At 41.3% G+C, this 15,073-nt stretch overlaps 1 protein-coding gene across 4 annotated transcripts in view; it reads left to right on the top strand.

Moving 5' to 3' along the window:
* LOC137425640 (6-phosphofructo-2-kinase/fructose-2,6-bisphosphatase 3) overlaps positions 1-15,073 on the top strand; it is a 105,417-nt gene that overhangs the window by 10,536 nt on the left and 79,808 nt on the right. For all 4 annotated transcript variants that reach the window (XM_078776914.1, XM_078776915.1, XM_068114257.2 and 1 more), the window contains exons 4-6: positions 3,351-3,444; positions 9,964-10,030; positions 13,675-13,749. In XM_078776914.1, coding sequence (XP_078633040.1) covers positions 3,351-3,444; positions 9,964-10,030; positions 13,675-13,749 — 236 coding nt within the window. The remainder of the gene's footprint in view (positions 1-3,350; positions 3,445-9,963; positions 10,031-13,674; positions 13,750-15,073) is intronic.

A 15,073-nucleotide genomic window follows, 5' to 3' on the forward strand; every position in this document is an offset into this window, starting at 1 on the left:
TGTGCATCTTATTTAAAGTTGCACCATCTCGTGGATTTGGATGCTCATCGGATTGCTAGATGGAGAAGTTGCCATGATGCCCGTAACATTGAGCGAACTAATGCGAACAAGTGGAGTTGGTGAGCAGGACTTTCATAATAATAGATATAGTCTTCTTGCCCGTGTAATTAATGTACCCCATGTAGTCTTTTCAGTCGGAGAAAACAGGATAAAGTTGAATGGGTAGAGGGGCAAGAGGGGTCACGCTAAACCAAATAATCAAATCTTTTTTTTTCTTTTTTTTTTGAGAAGCAGGTCCTTAACAAATGGTAAACAGTTTACATAAGCGAGAAGGGATGTTCGAAGCAAAGTCCGATGTTTCAATTATCCGAAGCAAAGTCCGAAGCAAAGTCAATGTTTCAATTAAAGTCCGATGTTTCAATTATTCACTGTTGTGAAAAGTCCAAAGAAAACGAATCACAATCTTGTTGAAAAGATCAAATAAAGAGGCAATCCCCAAATCCAAAGAGCATATAATATTCTATGCTTTCATGCTCACTAGAATTTCCCAAAGTTAAAGGGAACACCTGCTATCACCTTGAATTGCGTCTATGGCAAGAGACGTGATGTCTAGTTCATCTCTTCTTTTCTTATGAGTGTGAAGAATGAGAAGGTTCTTGTATCTTTTCTCCTTGATTTTGCTGCACAGGTGTGTCTTTAACCTTCTCTGTGCAGAGAGCGATCTTTCACCTGATGCTGCAGTCATGGGCGTCAGAATATCTGTCTTAGTTTTCTGCATATCTGTCTTAGTTTTCTAATATTGGAGAATGCCGTGCTCACACATTCCTTGTTTGCGATGATAGACACTACCGTGTCGGTTGAAGTAATTTTCCTGATTTTGGGTAGTGCTTGGTGAAGGAGTCCACCTATAAGCATAAGTTCACCTTCCATTTGGTGAAAGTCGATGTCATTTTCATGCAACTCTTATCTTGATGCCAATCTTGCATTCCTGGTCAGTTTCATTTGCAGCTTTCAACAAGGCTTCTCCGATATCACTCAGCAACGTGTTGCCTGGTTGGTGGAATCGACGGTCAATGCCTCTAGAATGTCATTGTATGCTGTAGCATTAAGATTTCCCTTCACTGGAACTAAGGGGCCTAGCCCGAACCATGAAAAACAGCCCCAGACCATTATTTCCCCTCCACCAAACTTTCCAGTTGGCACTATGCATTCGGGCAGGTAGCGTTATTCTGGCATCCGCCAAACCCAGATTCGTCTGTCGGACTGCCAGATGGTGAAGCGTGATTCATCACTCCAGAGAACGCGTTTCCACTGCTCCAGAGTCCAATGTCGGCGAGCTTTACATGACTCCAGCCGACGCTTGGCATGGTGATCTTAGGCTTATGTGTGGCTGCTCAGCCATTCAAACCCATTTCATGAAGCTCCTGACAAACAGTGTTGTGCTGACGTTGCTTCCAGAGGCAGTTTAGAACTTGGTAGTGAGTGTTGCAACCGAGGACAGATGCGTGCATCAATTACTTCACAATATAGCACTTGGATTTCGACATTTTGAAAATTTGACATTTTTCGATTTCGAAAGTTCGACATTTTGAAACATCTATTATTCAGCATTGCCATGTTGAAGTCACTAAGAGACCTTTTATCATCTTGGCAGAATTTGTTCAGCAGCTACGTTGTCCTTGGCACGCTCTTACACTCTCATTAAGGGATCTTTTGGCTCCTGTAGGTTCGGCAGTACGGCCTTCCCACATGCCATTGTCTTCTGCGTCGTTATTGATGGTTGTTGCAGTGTGGTGGCAACTTTGTCACACATGCTGAACCAAAGTGGTTGCCAAAAACCATATCATATGTACTTATTTTAGTTGCTAATGCAGTGGCTGTGTGTTGGACGTCACCCTTGGTGTTGAAAAAAATGTTTACAAAGTTGAGGCTTGTGGAAGAGCTAGAAAACAAATGACCAGAACAAAATAAACACCAGAAAGAAAGGGGGGAAACGAACAAAAGGGGCGAGAGACAAAGTAAACGGAGATTCGGATAAACAAGCGATGTTGGGGTGAAGAGGGTAAGTGAAGCCACACATGGTGGACATAACAAATACAGAAGCGAACTCTCAGGATGGAAAAACTGGAAGTTTGGATGGAGGTGGCTTGAGGATGGGAGGGGGAGAAGGTTAATGGCGAGAGAAAAGATCATGGTTTTGGATGGAGGATGATCTGAGATGGTGGTGAACAACTGTCCTAAAGACCTGGAAAGAAGCATAGCGTTGAAAATAATGTGGAACTTGATACCACAGGTGGGAAAAAAGAGGAATGAATGAGGGGAGGTGAGCATTTGTTCTGGATTTTGCGAGTTTAAACTGAAGGGGGTTATGATGGACCATGTGCGCCCTGTAGAAACCTGGTGGAGGGGGGGAGGGGGGCGAGACAATTCACGGAAAAAGCATAGGGTGCAAGACAAGAAAGGAGGAGGTAGAAGACAGAGAGACCACCGACCTGTCTGCGATGACGAACCCACTCAGCTTCATCATGCGAGATTCCATAGATATTGAAGGCCTTATTTTAATTAAATTGAGCAAGATGTGAGGCAGGCGAGTCAGCCCAGAGGGGAGAGCAGTACTCCCCATCAAGCGGCGGATGAACGCCTTATTGGTGGATAGTTCAGGCATGCCAAGGAACAAAGTTGTACAATGGAGGATGCCCCATGGAGGACTGGCTTTGGAGAGGCCAACTTTTAAACACGGTTTGTCCACATTTCAAAGTTGGCCCACATTTAATTGTTTGTATTAAAATGGATTGACAGTAGATTTATTTTGAAGTGGAGGTAGGTAATAAAACTAAGGGAGGGGGCATAAAGATGTAAAAGTGAAAGACAGAACAAGAGAAGAGAGATGAGACGGGGCTTTTTCCATAATAGAGTATAATTTGTACATGTTGATTATAGCTAAAGAGTTAAAGAGTATAAAATATAGAGTTGTTGATTAGTTAAAGAAGAATTCTGAGGATGTAGATGCTAGGAAAGAATAGTGTGGTAGGATGTGTGTGTTTGTGAGCATTAGTACCTTGTCTACTTCCATATGTATTTACCCTCGTCCACCCTATCCACTCCTTCGCCCCCTCTAATTATTTCAGTTGTCTTATGTAAGGTCATTACCCAACCCTCATCCATCCCTTCCATGTAAGTATCATTGCGTATTCAACACCTTTGAGTTATGTCATGTTTGTACATATGGCACACTAAATAAACGGAATAGCCTTTTTCTTGTATATTCTACGATAAAGATTACTCCGTGAGACTTGTGGAAATAAAATATGAAAATAATGAAAGCAGAATAACAATGATCTTGTGTGCAGTGTTTAATCTCGGGGAATACAGACGAGAGACTACAAGCCAGGTGTCTTCCTCCTTCTTCAGCCCAGAAAATGAAGAGGGGGCTCAGCTTCGCAGGTCACCTCATGTTGCACACAACTTTCCCAAAACACCACAATGGGTCCTTTTATACCTTCTTTACTTACTTACTTACCAAATTACAGATAAGGATATCCAATCTTGCCAAATCTCTATACTCATTTGGACACCTGTATGCTCCACTTTCTACTTCATTCACTCAGCATTTTACTTGTAGGTCAAGACAACTTTTCAGTTCAGATTAAGATATATGTAGGTCAGACCCCATCACTGTAGTGGGTACCAGGAAGCAAGTGCCACACCAACAATTCCTGCATGCATCCTGAACAACAGGAAATACCTATCACACATTAACCTGTCTGTGGTGCACAAAACAGTTCTGGGAGCAGCCAGGAACAATTTACATTAACAAAGGCTTTTCTGGCGAAACAGCTGCATAGGCTCCGCCTATTAGGCACGAGTTTAGCAAATCTATAATCTCCGTGGTGTTGCACTGCAGCTAATACCATGAAGAGATTTTAATTCAATTTGATAGACAAGTCTACCCTGGAGATGTCCCCTCTCTGGATAGGCCTGTCTACAAGACTGAGAATTTACTTTTTTGACTGAGAAAGAAATTTTGAAAAAATAGAAAAAAGAAAGAAAAATTTTGACTGAGAAAAGAAACAATAATAAGACTGAGAAATTTACTGAGAATTATTGTCTGCAGTATAATCCCACAGAGTTGTATGGGGCTGTAGCTCTGCTAAGCTCATGCCTAATGGGAGGAGCCTATTCAAATGTTTAGCAAGAAGAGCCTTTTTCAAATACATATATATAATATGTATATATATATATATTTTTTTTTATATTGTTATGTTTGTAGGGGGTAGCGATACCATAGGCCAGGTAGAGTGTATAGCTTAGTGTGCTCCGACTGTCGCGGAGAAGAAGAAACACCTCGATGTACCATAAGTAGGGACTTTGTATTAGACCGTGTGTTCGGATTAAGGTGTATGTATCTTTGTCCCCATTATGAGTGGGGTATGTTAATTAGCTGTGGTTATGGGTAATTATCCCGTGTACGTTGTTACCTCTGTAATTTATTTCCTACGAGCAGAATTACCCAGCATTGCCGGGCGGGGGAGGGGAGGGGAGGGCAACGGGGGGAGGGGAGGAAAGGGGGGAGGGGGAGGGGAGGGGAGGAGAGGAAGAGGGGAGGAGAGGAGAGGGGGAGGGGAGGGTGACGCAGGACACTTCCTCTTCCTCTTCCTCCCCCTCCCCCCCTTCCCCCCCCTTCCCCCCCTTCCCTCCCCTTCCCACCCCCTTTCCTCCCCTCCCCTCCCTTCCCCCTCCCCCCTCTCCTCCCCTCCCCCCCCTGTTCCCCTCCCCTACCCCCCTCCCCCCGTTCCCCTCCCCTCCCCCGCCCGGCAATGCCGGGTACTTCTGCTAGTTCTATATATTTTCAGTTCAATGGTCTGGCGGCGAGGATGGAACATCACGTGATCGCTCTGAGCGAATCAGCGAGCTGCTCTGGCACATGCTGAGATTTAGTGTATAATGTTCATCGCTGAAATGCGCTTAGTTAAATATGAATAAAAAACGCAATCACTTTTCGCTCTGAATTACGTGCAAACGCATGATGGAAATCAACATCACCCAGCATCGAGTGCCAACCAAGATGGCACCCGGTAGCTACATCTCCACCTGTGTGGTGTGAATGGCAATGGTCATTCTATATATTTTCAGTTCAATGGTCTGGCGGCGAGGATGGAACATCACGTGATCGCTCTGAGCGAATCAGCGAGCTGCTCTGGCACATGCTGAGATTCAGTGTATAATGTTCCTCGCTGAAATGCGCTGAGGTAAATATGAATAAAAATATGGATCTCGTCAAATAATTTTAGGTAGGCCATGTCCTACCCAGGCTCAATGGCCATGTCTATGCCAAATATCAAGTACGTGAGCCTCTCCGTTCAGGAGTCTATAGGTAACACACACACAAACTGTTTTATTTATATAGATGTCCCTATATGTATGTGTGTATGTATATATATATATATATATATATATATATATATATATATATATATATATATATATATATATATATATATAATTATATATATATATATATATATGTAGGTGTATATACAGTCATGTGAAAAAGTAAGTACACCCCATGTAAAGTTTTGACTTTTTCAACATATTTCAACATACAGTTATTTGATCTTCATTTCAACAATATTGATAGATAAAGGTGATATAATATAACAAATATCATGAAACATTTACATTTTGTAGTCCATTGTATAATTTAAATAAACATAAATGCAAATTTCGCATGTGGAAAAAGTAAGTACACCCTTGGCTCTAATAGGTGGTATTGCCCCCTTTGGCAGAAACAACCTCAAGTAGGCGTTTCTTATAACTGTCTACCAGTCTCTGACATCGACTGGGAGAAATTTTTGCCCACTCCTCCATGTAGAATTCTTTCAGCTGTGCAATGTTTGAGGGGTTTCTTGTATGCACAGCTCGTTTCAAATCCCCCCACAACATCTCGATGGGATTTAGATCCGGGCTTTGACTTGGCCATTCCAGAACCCTCCATTTCTTTCTTTTCAGCCATTCCTTGGTGGATTTACTGGTATGTTTAGGGTCATTGTCATGTTGCAAGGTCCACCTTCTATTGAGCTTCAACTTTCCGACAGATGGTCTCACATTATCCTCAAGCACCCTCTGGTACAATGAAGAATTCATCGTGGATTCTATGATGGTGAGCTGCCCAGGCCCTGATGCAGCAAAGCTGCCCCAAACCATAATATTTCCACCACCATGCTTTACAGTTGGTATCAGGTTCTTGTGGTCAAATGCTGTCTTTGGTTTTCGCCAAACATGTCTTCTGGTACTGTGGTCAAATAGCTCTACCTTTGACTCATCTGTCAAGAGCACATTGTTCCAGAAGTGCTGGTCTTTGCCTAGGTGTTCATTGGCAAACTTTAGTCTCGCCCTGATGTTCTTTCTGGACAGCAAAGGTTACGCTCACTCCAATCACCAAGCGTGATTCAATAACCCCATCATTCCTCAACCAATCCTCATTCGGGGTGTGACCTCACAGCCATTTTTGACCGCCCATCGAGAATGTTCGGGGGCGGGGCTCGCTGGCTGATCGGCCAATGTTTGGGTTTCTGTCTGGCTTGTCTGTGTGTTTGAGGCAATGTGCCGATTGCATGGCTGGCCGAGTGAATTTTATCAGAACAAAGAGAAAAATCACAGGGGCAATTGCACACTGGGTAATATTCTTAAGCCCTACATAAAATTAGCATAGCTCCACCACTCGTATGGAGACACATATACGATCTTACCGGACAGTCGGCCTAACTTAGATGAATGAAGATTCTTCTTCTTCGTGACATTCGGGGCACACTAATCTATATAATTCTATCTCGACTGAGGTATTTCATTACCTACCCCCACACACGTAACAATATATTGTTACGGATACGGGGGACGGCTCTCCCGTTAGCAAGGGGTGATTAGCCCCTTGTCCTGTTAAGCTGGCCGTCTCCCCGGTCCTGGTACTTGTAACGCTCTCCCGTGGGATGGAACGGATCAGGGTTATGGGTCCAGGGTTTATCCCGAATACCTTTATCCGTCCCTCCGCAGAACAGGGAGACAGGTACCGCTCGAACCCCGGTTTTAGATGTTATAATTGCCGAGCGGTGTTAGCAACCCGACGTTCGAGCCATTAGCAGAGACTAACCCGATCCTGAACGTTGGCCAAATCGTGCCACAGGTATTCAGTGGGGAAAAGACAAAGACGACAGATGTGAAGAAGAAGAAGACAAAAGGTAGGAAATACGAATATGATTTATTACTACTATTTACAACCAAAAGAAACCAAGGAAGAAGGAAGGATAATAAAATAATGCAGAAAGAGGGACGGACCAGAAGGACACAGTGAAACTCTAGCTTATACAGACTTACTTATAACCCTGGACAGAACACACAAAACGAACTCACATACACAAAAGGATGGAAGGACAGGAATGGTTTGGGACGGCAGAGGAGGGTCCAGGTAGATGGTGGCGTCAAGGTCCGGTTCCAAGCGCGCGCTCCGATCCACGCTTTGGGGTCGAGGCGAAAACCCGGCAAACCCAGCTCCGCTTTGCGTCTCACCGACCGGCAATAGGGCCTAGAGGGTCTCGGCCTATTGCCGCAATACAGGCACCCCCTCACGTCTCTCTCCCTCTTTCCTCAATCGTCTCTTCGTGCCGCCGTGGGGACTTCGGGTGCTTTCCCAGGACTCATCTGAGGTGGGGGGCGTCCCGCTGCGGGTTATATCGGCCACACTCTCTAACCTTTTCGAACCTCCCCGATCGCTCTTCCTCCGCCCTCTCAAGCCAAACCCCTCGTGCTTGGTTGGTTGTAGGGGCTCTCCTGGCCCCACCCTCCGATGACGAGGTGGAGACACGCCTTTCTTTCCCCACTTGACCGCGTGCGTAATGGAGGTTTTGCGGCGAAAAACCACACAAAACAAAGCAGCAGCGGCATGCAGAAAACCGCCCGATGCAGTTGGCATGACAAAAGGGGAATGTGCAGGGAATCTACCTTGTCTGAATTCGGTGCAATGGAGTGTCAATTAATGGAAGACACAGCCTTAATCTAATACACATAATAAGGAGATAACTACTGAACAGGGAGATCTATGATTTGGACCTACGTGATTGTATATGACCTAACTAAGGGACGCCCTTTCACCTTTATACACAACTGGAGGAAGGAGGGTGATATTTTACAACACAAAAAAACACCATTCTCAAATTCATAACAATATATATATATATATATATATATATATATATATATATATATATATATATATATATATATATATATATATATATAAAAATATATATATATATAGATATATATATATATATATATATATATATACAGTGGAACCTTGACTTACGAGTTTAATTCGTTCCGTGACCGAGCTCGTAACTCAAATTGCTCGTATCTCAAATCAAATTTCCCCATTGAAATGCATTGAAATGCTATTAATCCGTTCCAGCCCGCCAAAAACCACACCACATTTTAAAAAAAATATACAGTATATATAAAAATATCTCGCGCTTTATATTTCACCTGTATGCAGCATACAAGTTGGCAGGATGGCCTGGACTGGAGGTACGCACACTTGACTCTAAAGTCTAAACTGTCCAGCCTGGGTTTGAATCCCGACCCAGCTATAACCTGTCATGGGTGAATCACAGGCAGGGTGATTCATCAATGTGTGTACCGCTAAACTGGGCGCCCCGTTTGCGTCCCATTAGTTGTTGGATGTTAAGGATCTCACCATGTTTTCCACAAAGAGAAGGCGAGCTATCGCCGGCATTCTGAACAAGTTGTGGCCTGGCATGCTCTTCTCCTCTGCCGTTATATACGTCCTCCTCGACACCTCGCTCATGTTTTTCGACGATTGCGTGTTTTATATCCAAGCACATCATCCTCTTCTTCTTCTCAGCACTGCACTTGCCACTCACTTTCTTAGGCCCCATGGTTAAAACGAAGAAATTTTCCGAAATAACCAAAATGCGAAAAAAAAAATGCAGCGCTGTACGACAGAGATACGTACTGTACTTGCACGGCAAGATAACCACGTGACCAGAACCCACCTGGCGGCGTGAACTCGAAATAACCAAAATGCGAAAAAAAAAATGCAGCGCTATACGACAGAGATACGTACTGTACGTGCACGGCAAGATAACCACGTGACCAGAACCCACCTGGCGGCGTGAACTCGAAATAACCAAAATGCGAAAAAAAAAATGCAGCGCTATACGACAGAGATACGTACTGTACGTGCACGGCAAGATAACCACGTGACCGGAACCCACCTGGCGGCGTGAACTCGAAATAACCAACATGCGAAAACAAAAATGCAGCGCTATACGACAGAGATACTGTACTTGAACGGCAAGATAACCACGTGACCGGGTGGCGAAAGCTCGTAACTCGGATCTCGGCTCGCATCTCAAAGCAATAAACCGCCGGAGCGACGGCTCGTATCTCGAAAAACTCGTAAGTTGGGGCACTCGTAAGTCAAGGTTCCACTGTATATATATATATATATAGATAGATAGAAGGATTATAAAAGTGAAGAACCTGAATTTAGTGGGATATTCCTTAATATGCCCAATCAATACCACCGTGAGATTACTTCGTTGCAGATTAATGATTTGTCAATTTGTCATTTTAGAAACCTGTTCTTGCTACATGGAATATTCCAGGAGTTTTGCATAGCAATGGCCAAATGTTTAAAGATTGTGTTTCGATAAAACTAAAGAAAAGAGAATGTTTGAGAAAGTGTAGCGAAAATGAATGAGATTAAAGGAATTAAACGAGTTAAGATTGAAGTGTGGATAACAAAGGAAAAAATATTGAGATGACTATATTTGGAGTTTTATTCAAAAACCATGGTCACAATTGCTCAGGTTTAATGGAAAACTTTAAATACTAAGTTTTGCATTGTAAGTAAACTGATGGGTTAAATTACATGTTTGTGTGATGCAGGAAGATTGCAGTGCAGGCCCTACGTGATGTGAAGCAGTATTTGAGTGAGGATAGCAGTCAAATTGCAGTACGTATGATAAATTAACTTATTGCAGTACATATGACAAAAAATTCAGTTGTCTTTTGTATCATCCGCACCTTTGCAGCATTTCCTCATTATCATCATCACAATCAAAACATCAAAGAGCAATCAGAGATTGCAGATCCTCGCAGGACGTGTTTTTAGTGGTTTTTAAGGCTTTGTGTTAAAGCAAATATGGCGACCGAGCCACGTGACCGATGACGTCATCAATATTTTTCTCTCCACCAATTTATAGAAATTTCATCTTGATCTGATGAAGTTTTGTACTTGTCGAATTATGATGTCATAATGGAGGCACCTATGACATCATCATTAACATATTTTATTCCCCATGGAGAGTTCTTTACAATGAGCCATGTCTCAATTTTTTCTTTGCAGCGCTTTTGGAGCTACATGGGTGCAAAGTTTTTCGGTTTTTTCCAAAATGGCGCCTGTACCACGTAACCTACGACGTCATAACTATCATTAAAAAATTATACAGGAGGAGGCATACCTATGGTGAAACTTTTCTGTCAATCGGACCAACGGTTGCAGAGAAAATCATATTTATTCTGTGCGGACAAACAGACAGATGAAAAATCACTCATAGAGCGACACTTGGCAAAAGAGAACAAAGTAGAATAGCACTGAGTAGGGCATCCTTTTCACCCCAAAGATAATTGGTGGTTGAATTCTGTGACCTGATGTGCAAATCGTCTTCAAATTTTGAGTTAATCAGATTAACATCGACAATTTTAGATATTTGGCCTATGTTGACCTTTTGGTCTATGTTGATCTCAGAAAATTGGCCTATGTTTACCTTTTGGTCTATGTTGATCTCAAAAATAGTTGGTGGTTGGTTTCAGTTCGCTGATATGAAAATCCTATTCAAATTTCAAGTCAATCGGATGAAAATGGAGGATTTTAGAAATTTGAAAAATAGTGATTGACCTTTGGCCTAGGTTGACCTTGTGACCTATGTTTATCTCAAAAATAGTTGGTGGTTGAATTCAGTTCACTGATATGTTAACCCTATTCAAATTTCATGTCAATCGGATGAAAATTGAGTATTTTGGAATTTGAAAAGGTTGTTGACCTTTTGGCCTATGTTGACCTTTTGGCCGATGCTGATCTCAATAATAGTTGGTTGATGGTTTCATTAAGCTGCTATGCAAATCCTATTCAGATTTCAAGTCAATCGGATGAAAATTGAGGATTTTAGAAATTCGAAAAGGTTGTTGACCTTTTGGCCTATGTTGACCCTGCGACCTTTGGTGGTTGAAATCAATTCCCTGATATGAAAATCCCATTCAAATTTCAAGTCAATCGGATGAAAATTGAGGATTTTAGAAATATATTTTAAAAAGTGGTTGACCTTTGGTCTATGTTGACCTTATGACCAATGTTGATCTGAAAAACAGTTGGTGGTTGAATTCAGTTCGCTAATATATAAATCCTATTCAAATTTCAAGTAAATCAGATGAAAATTGAGGATTTTACAAATTTGAAAGGGTTGTTGACCTTTTGGCCTACTGACTTTTTAGCCTATGTTTATCTCACAAATAGTTGGTGGTTGAATTCAGTTAGCTGATAAGTATATCCTATTCTAATTTCAAGTCTATCGGATGAAAATTGAGGATTTGAAAAATTTGAAAAAAATTGGTTGACCTTTGGCCTACTTTGACCTTTTGATCTCAAACATATATAGGATTTTGTCTGACCACGAAATCCACCATTTGGTGAAGATTCGTGAAGATCGGTTTAAAATTGTTTAAATTTTAAACTGACAATTAAACTGACAATCAGTTTAAAATTGTGACCTGTAAGGAAGTATAAGTGAGCGGACAGACAAACAAACACACACAAACACGCAAACCGGAGTGATCAAATACTTTTTTGTTTGCCAAGTAACAAACAGACTTAAATGCGATACCCTCTCCTCTGGTGAGGCTAAAGATAATAATCTTAATCCTTATTATGATATTGAGATTAAAAACAATAATGGCAGAGACATTTGACATTGTTTACTATTCTTTGTTAACAAGATGATGTTTTGGTGAACCCTCTGTAGGGTTAGAGTTACATGTACTAGGGGTAACACTATTGTTGGGATTAAGGTTAGTACGAGAGGTAACACTATTGCTCGGATTAAGGTTAGTATTCGAGGTAACACCATTGTTAGGATTAAGGTTAGTACTGGAGGTAATACGATTGCGAGGATTAAGGTTAGTACGAGAGGTAACACTATTGCTCGGATTAAGGTTAGTATTCGAGGTAACACCATTGTTAGGATTAAGGTTAGTACTGGAGGTAATACGATTACGAGGATTAAGGTTAGTATTCGAGGTAACACTATTGTTAGGATTAAGGTTAGTACTGGAGGTAATACTATTGTTAGGATTAAGGTTAGTACTAGAGGTAACACTATTGTGAGGATTAAGGTTAGTACTAGAGGTAACACTATTGATAGGATTAAGGTTAGTATTAGAGGTAAGACTATTGTTAGGATTAAGGTTAGTACTCGAGGTAAGACTATTGCTAGGATTAAGGTTAGTACTAGAGGTAACACTATTGATAGGATTAAGGTTAGTACTAGAGGTAAGACTATTGTTAGGATTAAGGTTAGTACTAGAGGTAACACTATTGTGAGGATTAAGGTTAGTACTAGAGGTAACACTATTGCTCGGATTAAGGTTAGTACTAGAGGTAACACTATTGTGAGGATTAATGTTAGTACTAGAGGTAACACTATTGTGAGGATTAAGGTTAGTACTAGAGGTAACACTATTGCGAGGATTAAGGTTAGTACTAGAGGTAACACTATTGTGAGGATTAAGGTTAGTACTAGAGGTAACACTATTGCGAGGATTAAGGTTAGTACTAGAGGTAACACTATTGTGAGGATTAAGGTTAGTACTAGAGGTAACACTATTGTGAGGATTAAGGTTAGTACTAGAGGTAACACTATTGCGAGGATTAAGGTTAGTACTAGAGGTAACACTATTGATAGGATTAAGGTTAGTATTCGAGGTAATACTATTGATAGGATTAAGGTTAGTATTCGAGGTAATACTATTGATAGGATTAAGGTTAGTACTCGAGGTAATACTATTGTTAGGATTAAGGTTAGTATTCGAGGTAATACTATTGATAGGATTAAGGTTAGTACTCGAGGTAATACTATTGTTAGGATTAAGGTTAGCACTTGAGGTAACACTACTGCTAGGATTAAGGTTAGTACTAGTGGTAATACTATTGCTAGGATTAAGGTTAGTACTAGAGGTAACACTATTGCTAGGATTAAGGTTAGTATTCGAGGTAATACTATTGTTAGGATTAACGTTAGTACGAGAGTTAACACTATTGTTAGGATTAAGGTTAGCACTTGAGGTAACACTATTGTTAGGATTAACGTTAGTACTAGAGGTAACACTATTGTTAGGATTAAGGTTAGCACTTGAGGTAACACTATTGTTAGGATTAAGGTTAGTACTGGAGGTACTTTTAGGGTTAGTACTATTGCTAGGATTAACGTTAGTACCGGTACTTGTACGTTCATATAACTTTTTGAAAACTAGTTTCATTTCATCACCAAACGTACAGGTGTTCGATTCGAATACCAGCCTTGGTTTATGTGGTTGCCCGTACAGGTGTTTGATGCAACGAACACCACAAGAAAACGCAGGGATCTCATCCTCGCGTTTTGTATGGAGAATGGTTACAAGGTAATGTCCAGAGATCATCACAGGCTGGTATCACTAACTGCTATCTAAAAGGTTACAAAAACTGCCTAAATGAGTTAATACCATGAGGTTTTAAGTGCTAGGAGGGAAGTGTTGAAACTAGAACGGCACTCAGAAGAGCGCATACCTCCACCTGGCTGAACAATTTATGTTTTGTAGCTACTGACAGGCTGGATATGGATCTGGATCAGAACCAAAATCGAATCAATTCATCCTTGGCACTCACCTAAACCGTCCACCTGGTTTCGTCCAAATCCATCCATAATCTTTTGAGATATCCTGCTCGAAAACAGACAAACAACCAAGAAATATGTCATGCATACCACGATACTTGCGAAATCCCTAAAATAAGTAGTCGACCTTTGGCCTATGATGAACTAACAATAAAAAGTAGACCATTTGGGCTTGTTTCCTGAGCCAATCACATGGTACACAATCAAAAGTAGACCATTTGGGTTTGTACTGTGAGCGAATCACATAGTACACAATCAAAAGTAGACCATTTGGGTTTGTACTGTGAGCGAATCACATGGTACACAATCAAAAGTAGACCATTTGGGCTTGTTTCCTGAGCCAATCACATGGTACACAATCAAAAGTAGACCATTTGGACTTTTATCCTGAGCCAATCACAAGGTACACAATCAAAAGTAGACCATTTGGGTTTGTATCCTGAGCCAATCACATGGTACACAATCAAAAGTAGACCATTTGGGTTTGTACTGTGAGCGAATCACATGGTACACAATCAAAAGTAGACCATTTGGGTTTGTTCTGTGAGCGAATCACATGGTACACAATCCAAAGTAGACCATTTGGACTTGTATCCTGAGCCAATCACATGGTACACAATCAAAAGTAGACCATTTGGGTTTGTACTGTGAGCGAATCACATGGTACACAATCAAAAGTAGACCATTTGGGTTTGTACTGTGAGCGAATCACATGGTACACAATCAAAAGTAGACCATTTGGGTTTGTTCTGTGAGCGAATCACATGGTACACAATCCAAAGTAGACCATTTGGACTTGTATCCTGAGCCAATCACATGGTACACAATCAAAAGTAGACCATTTGGGTTTGTACTGTGAGCGAATCACATGGTACACAATCAAAAGTAGACCATTTGGGCTTGTTTCCTGAGCCAATCACATGGTACACAATCAAAAGTAGACCATTTGGGTTTGTACTGTGAGCGAATCACATGGTACACAATCAAAAGTATACCATTTGGGTTTGTTTCCTGAGCCAATCACATGGTACACAATCAAAAGTAGACCATTTGGACTTTTATCCTGAGCCAAT

Source organism: Myxine glutinosa, chromosome 4 (genome assembly GCF_964187855.1).
Source record: "Myxine glutinosa chromosome 4, kmMyxGlut1.1, whole genome shotgun sequence".
Lineage (NCBI taxonomy): Eukaryota > Metazoa > Chordata > Myxini > Myxiniformes > Myxinidae > Myxine > Myxine glutinosa.